The 6,930-nt window shown below is 54.2% G+C and overlaps 1 protein-coding gene across 1 annotated transcript; it reads left to right on the top strand.

Annotated features, from left to right (window-relative positions):
* Nucleotides 1-2,289: 2,289 nt before the first annotated feature.
* IUM83_19745 (uncharacterized protein) lies at nucleotides 2,290-2,598 on the top strand (the record flags this gene model as incomplete). Its single annotated transcript, XM_067944809.1, has 1 exon — nucleotides 2,290-2,598. One exon carries the CDS (start codon nucleotides 2,290-2,292, stop codon nucleotides 2,596-2,598), a length of 309 nt encoding a protein of 102 aa, XP_067790194.1.
* Nucleotides 2,599-6,930: the final 4,332 nt, after the last annotated feature.

Here is a 6,930-nt window from a genome sequence, read left to right as displayed (position 1 = left end):
GCCCGTCCCAACTCCCATCAGTCTCTCGGTGGACTTATACATATTGTGCCAACTAAGCGAATGTATGAGAACAAGAGCGCAGTATAGTATACACAACGTATCTCTCACACAAAACATATTAATTCCAGATGAAACCAGCTTGGTCAGAAAGATCTCCGTTTCAAAGCTAAAGTGCAGTGGGGTGTGTCTGTAGGCACATCGAAAATAGTGTTTGCACAAGTAAAAAGCACGTATAAAGTGATCGGTTCAAGCAGAAGGTATTTAACTGTTTGCGATGGAGATCACTCTTTATCGCCCGCTCCGTCAACACAGCTAACAAAACGTCAACCATAGCACTCCGCATCTGTCTTCTTTTCTTTAGTTGTTTGAGCAAGCGTTAATTATATGAAGAAACGCTTGGGAGACCTTCGATCACCACCAGGGATGTGGCTAGTGGCGGATTGTTATAATAAATGAATAATTGTCTTTTATTTCGACCACTTGAAACTCTATCTACTAAGTACGACCGAACCTGTCGTGTGCCATACACCAAATGATGTTGTGTTCAAACACCAAAGGAATACACGATGTATTGGCCGCTTGCTGGTATGTTCGTTTACGCCGTTCATTGTGTTGTTGTTGCCATCTAAATACTAGGGTCGATTGATGCGCACCAATTCGGCTTCAATGCTAGCGCAGCCCTCCTCGTCGAAGGTTAGAAACCTTCTACGCAATGAGACTGAACTCGAGCTTGGGGAGAGACTCGCAGCGATACCATGAGCTACATCATTATATGTGTTTTATTTGCTCAGAAACTATATATATGCACATACCATGTCCTCCCGGTTTTGAGATAAGAATAGTATCGATCATGACCAACATCGTCTTATTGTAGTTGGGCGGGTTGTCACTCGTCGAGCAACAGTCGGTGCAGACGCTGCACCGCACTCGGCAGTGACTGCAGAGTGCTCGAACGGAAAGCTGGTGACGGCCGAACTCAACAGGGTGGTGCACACCACGGAAATCGGGACACGAGTGTGAAAACATGGATGAGTGGGGGCGAATGCCAGTCAGTGTGACTCGCGCCACAGGTGCCAGGTAGGAAAAATATCGAAGTTTTAAGCCAGCGGCGGCTGGAAGATCGCAAGAGGAGACGACACGTCCACCATGGACGGCAAAGAGAATGGCGTCGCGGCAGGCGACATCGAGGCGAAGGATGAGGCCTAGAGGCCACGAGACGGGTGATGCGCTCCGAAGGGGGAGAGATCCAAACGAGTAGCTTAGGAGAAGGGCGCCGTTCCCGTATGTAGTTGGTAGTGTGGGGCTTCGTAGGAGACCACCGAGCGGCGGTCGCCATTCGACTCTCAGTCAAGTTTTAGTGCAGGATGTGCATTAAGTTGAGACTAATCTATGAAATTTGGCGCTAGAGCACGGGTTGTGAACGTCGGATGAGGTCGAATACAAAGCGAGGTACGCCGTTACGGTAATGACGGGGACCGCCGGATAGTAGAGAATAGAGGACTGCAGAAAAAGACCGCGGTGCCTATCGTTGGCGCGGGTTCGTGCGCGCAAATGTAACGTGCGGGCGTAGTAGCCCGTGCAGCGCGATGTGTGGCGGCCCAGTGAATATTTGTGGAGAAATAACAGGGAGCAGCATGGTCAATATTCCAGGCCGATGTCGCTTAGCGCTCCCTACTCATCGGCTCTAGCCTGGACCCTCCTGGGGAAAGGGCCAGTTGACACTGGTGGAAAGCCCAGCCTCGACCCGGCGGTGAGTGGCCGTTGCCTAGGTACCCAGGCCGTGAACAGTTTCGAGGATGTTGGTCTACACTAGTTACCCGAACGAGGCGGGTACTGGTATCGGTGAGCTTACCCGGGAGAGGCCCAGCGCTTACTACACGGCAGTCATGACAGGCGCCTTCTGGGCAGGTGTGTTCAAGGCTTCCTGCGAGCTTGGCGTCAACGGGCGATACGCAGGCCCTGCAGCAATCCGCAGAGGATGATAGACGAGATTTCAGACAGTTCGGATAAGGGGTGAGGACGAATAGCTCACAATGATGTGTATTGTTACATTAAGGTCATCGGAAATTGCTACGGTTTCGGGCGGTACCCCACGGGACGAACGCACAGAGAGACGCGCAGCATCGATGGAGAGAGCGGAGGCAGCGAAGCGGCTGACGGCCTCGAGAACCTTGGACAAGAATGCGGGTGGCTCAGTCACGCTGAGCACCGAGGAGATCCGTGAGTCGACGGGCAACACGCCACTCGGAGCAGGAGTGAGCGCAATCCTGGTAGAGCGTGACGGACGCGATGTGCGCGGCGGTGGTGGTGACGGTTAAGCTGCTGTCCGCGGACGCGGGACAATTGGAAGCGGAGCTTCACCAGATGCAATCAATGAGCACGGCCAGCGTGACCAAGGCAGGCGAGACCCGGTGCTGCTGGTGCAGCACGAGCTGGTGTGCTGACAGCCGGAAACGATGGCGAGCACGGTGGAGCGGGGCCAGCACGAACCTCACCACCACGGCTGCCGTCGCCGACGATGACGAGAGAAGTAGCGGAGCCGGCACGGGCGCCGAGCCTGCCGATTATGGTCCGAGAGAAGCCAAGTCGCTGGGATAGACGGAGTTTAAGGGCCTCGGCGATGCCATGCCCGTGGCGATGTGGTTGTGAACCTTCCGAGTAGAGGTGTGCCGACAGACCGTGACGATGGAAGTTGAGTGATAGCGACACGATGCGACTCGGGAATTTTTCCCGTGGCCACATCCGACTGCCGAACTGGATGGATACGATGGAGTATGATTGATCGCCCTGAATTGGAGTCCAGTCGCGTGCTGTATGACACGTGTAGTGATTGTTTGTGTGGAGACCTGGTACTACCAGTGCTTGCAGTCAGTATGGGCTTACAGGATCGGAGATGCGCCCCTGGATGATCATATTCGGCGTGGAGTAACACATCCTGTCCGTGTGCCGACACCCTCACCGCAGGAAAAGCCTAAGGCGTGGAAGTGTTGTCGGAGAACGTATCCCGGCTACAGCCTGCATTGGCTCCGTTCAAGATACTGAACCAAGACCGAATGCCCCCCCCCCCCCCCCCCCCCCCCCAACAACATTATCCCGTGCATCAAGCACCCCACCGATGAAGATCCACGGTTAACAAGACTGGGTGGTGGCATCCCGGATGGTGGCACACTGAATGAAAAAGTGCCACACTGAATCGTGTTAATCCCCGGATGACCACCCTGGATGGAGTCAAGTGAGTACCCAACCAGGACAAGCTACCCGCGATATTACTACAGAGTTTGTCCCCAACTTGAATGAGACCACGACATACCCGTCGACATTGTATTAGCTGCACGTCGGATGCCGAAGACTAGTTCGACCACAAAGGTCGATGTAACCAGATACCGCTGTCATCAAGTGCAGAGTGATGCCGTGAAGTTGACAAGTGAAGTGGCGGCTGGACGAAAAGTTCGGTGATGCGAGCCCCCTGAGTAACGTGGACGAGCTGCAAATCGAACGCATGAGCGCGGAGGACAAGGAGGTGTACCTCCAGTTGTTGCGGCACTACCCCCGCACTACTGGAACCTAGGACAGGATGTCCACCTGCGACGACTCTGCCTGTGGAGCACGAGATCCACACCGGCAACGAGCCGGCGATCAAGGTGTGACCGCGGCGGTTCGCGCAGAGTGATCATGAAATAATCGACAAGGAAATGAGGAGTATGCTGCACGACGGGGTCAGCGAGGAGGGTAGCCGCTCCTGGAGATTCCCGGTCGTGTTAGTGAGGAAGAAGGCCTGTATTTCTGTGTGGACTACAGGATGCTGAACGCTATTACGATTCGTGACGTCTATCCCCTGTCACAGGTAGATGATGCTTTGCACAACTTACACGGACCCAAGCGATACCCGAGCCTGGACATCCACGCTGGGTACTGACAGATCTCAGTAGCGGCGAAGGATCGCAGCAAGACGACTTCGTGACTCGACAAGGGCTGTTTCGCTTCATAAGGATGATATTTGGGTTAGCTAACGCGCCCAGTACCTTCCAAAGAATGAGGCATAACGTGGCAAACTTGTTTGGTTTATCTAGACGACGTTATCGTCTTCTCTAGATGAGGTGTTAGTCAGCACGTCGTAGAGCTTGCGGTGGTGCTGGAGCGTCTGGACAAAGCGAGCTGGGCGTTGAAGGTCAAGAAGTGTTCGCTAGCGACGGATCGCTTGGAGTACTTGGACCTCGAGCTCGACGAGAATGGAGTGCGCCCAATGGAGAGCTTGGTGAGGAGCGTGGCCAACTTCCCCTAGCCGAAAGACGCAACTGCGGTGAAGGTTTTCGTGCATATGGCGGGTCATTATAGGCAATTCGTGCCTAACATCGCCGAGAAGACGCGCAATTTACGTCGCTATTGCGCAAAGATATTGCGTGGTGCTGGGCGGCGCCCCAGCAGGAAGCTTTCGATTGTTTAAATCGGGCTCTGACGGATAGACCCGTGCTAGCCTACGCTGATTTATCGCGACAGTTCACGCTGGTAACTGATACCTCGAAGGTGGGGTCCAGTGCAGCGTTGCCTGAGGACCAGGGGCAGGGCGAGCCGCCGGTGGCCTACGCGTCAAAGATCAATCCGAAGGACGTGCCGCAGTATGACATAACGGAGTTACAGTGTGCGACAGCCATTTGGGCTATTTCGTCCTTACCTGTACGTCACGCGGTTCCGTCTGAAGAACAGCTGATCGGTTGTGAGATCCTGAAGACGAGGACGAAGTACAGTGACCGGCGCGTCAGCGCCGAAGACAAGTTGTGCCATATCTACGAGTGGGACTACGACAAACACATCGTGTCTTCTTGTAGTTGGCGACAATGGTTTCAGCACCTCAGTTCGCGGAACGAGTGGCAGGCGCTTGTCAACAGCGCGCAGCAGACGCATTTCAGATTCACATCGGTCGACGTATGAGTCGGCAGGTAGGCAACCGAGACGTCCGCAGACCGAAAGTCAGTCGACGTGTTCTGGTAGCTTGGCGACAATGGTTTCAGCACCTCAGTTCGCGGAACGAGTGGCAGGCGCTTGTCAACAGCGCGCAGCAGACGCATTTCAGATTCACATCGGTCGACGTATGAGTCGGCAGGTAGGCAACCGAGATGTCCGTAGACCGAAAGTCAGTCGACGTGTTCTGGTAGCTTGGCGACAATGGTTTCAGCACCTCAGTTCGCGGAACGAGGGGCAGGCGCTTGTCAACAGCGCGCAGCAGACGCATTTCTGGCTCACATCGGTCGACGTATGAGTCGGCAGGTAGGCAACCGAGACGTCCGTAGACCGAAAGTCAGTCGACGTGTTCTGGTAGCTTGGCGACAATGGTTTCAGCACCTCCGTTCGCGGAACGAGTGGCAGGCGCTTGTCAACAGCGCGCAGCAGACGCATTTCTGGCTCACATCGGTCGACGTATGAGTCGGCAGGTAGGCAATCGAGACGTCCGTTGTAACGGGGTTACACGTACAAGTGGCTGCAAGCCACTTGTGAATTTAACAGATAGGTTATCTGTTAAACGTTTTGGATACTTCCTCACATTGGTGTAAGACACACCGATGGATACATTGAAGTGGACCACCACAGTGGGTGGTCCACACATACCCAAAAGATCCTATTGGTAGAAAGCAGTATCTTTCTACCAATCAGAGACATGCATATTAGCGGGTCTCTGACAGCCAGCCGCTGCCAACCCTTTCATAGATGATAAACAATTTTTAGCAGATTTTAGAGGAAGATCAATTTACAAACAATACAGTTCTCAATTTACCTTAAACTAGCTACTTGGAGTCTTGTCTAAGTTAACTTATATTTGTGTACTCAAATATAATTAACCTAAGTAATTACTAAGTACTTACGCTTCCTCATACACGTTGCGCAACGTGTAAGCTAAAGTAGTGAGTCAAGTTAGACCCACTACCCCTGGTAGCACTTCATCGACCGACTGCTTGACGTTCGTACGCGGTGTACGAACGCGGAGCCGAGAACCACATGAGCACGGAGGTGCCCATGGAGAGCTCCAACACGCCTGCAACGCATGTTGCACGCGCTGACTGCCCCCACCTGTCTGACCCAGAGTGGGAGGCCCTCCAACGACTGTCAACAGTCATTGGAGAAGCGGCGATAGCTACAATGCTGCGTACGCTATCGCCGACGGAGCAACATGGTGTTGCTCTGGGGTTCATCATGAAGGAGCAGCGTGACGCTGCTTCCTCAGTGACGGCGTCGTCAGGGACGACACCGCGTGCTCAACCATTAAAGTTGAGCGTAAGCAATTACGTGGGGAGAGAGGGCGAGCCTCTCCTCCGATGGCTTGTCGAACTCGACACAGCCATAGCGGCTCGACGCATCGTCGACCCGCTGTCGAAGGTCGCGTTCGCCATGTCCTGCCTTGGCGGACGCGCAAGGAGTTGGGCGTATGGACGCCGACTCTCCGATCCTACGTGCTTCAGCACGTACGAAGTGTTCAAAGAGGAGCTCAAACAAGCGTTTGAGCCCCCGCAAAACGAGTTCCGGTCGAGGGCGGAGTTCGTCGACCTTCAGCAGGGTAAGCATGACGTCCATGCTTACGCGCAGCGCGCACGATATTTGGTATCAAATATCGTGACTAACCCGATTGACGAGGCGACCAAGGTCGTCACGTTCATGAAGGGGCTTAGAGATGGGCCCGTGAAGACCTATCTCTTCCGAGAGTACCGGAGTACTCTCGAAGCTGCGATTACTCTTGCCATGCAAGAAGAGTTTAGCCTGCGGCAGGCTAAACTGCATGTGAACGTGCCGAGGCCGCAACCGCGCCCGGTCGCGAGGCCGGGAGGTCCAGAACCAATGGACCTCTCGAATGCAACAACTGCTGGTTACCAGCAGCAGGGAGGTAACGTGCGATGCTTCCGTTGCGGAAGGATCGGTCACTTTGCACGGGAGTGCACAGCT

Source organism: Phytophthora cinnamomi (assembly GCF_018691715.1).
Source record: "Phytophthora cinnamomi strain GKB4 chromosome Unknown Contig48, whole genome shotgun sequence".
Taxonomy (NCBI): Eukaryota; Oomycota; class Peronosporomycetes; order Peronosporales; family Peronosporaceae; genus Phytophthora; species Phytophthora cinnamomi.
The sequence above is the reverse complement of the archived record's forward strand: the minus strand, read 5'-3'. Positions and strand labels throughout refer to the sequence as shown.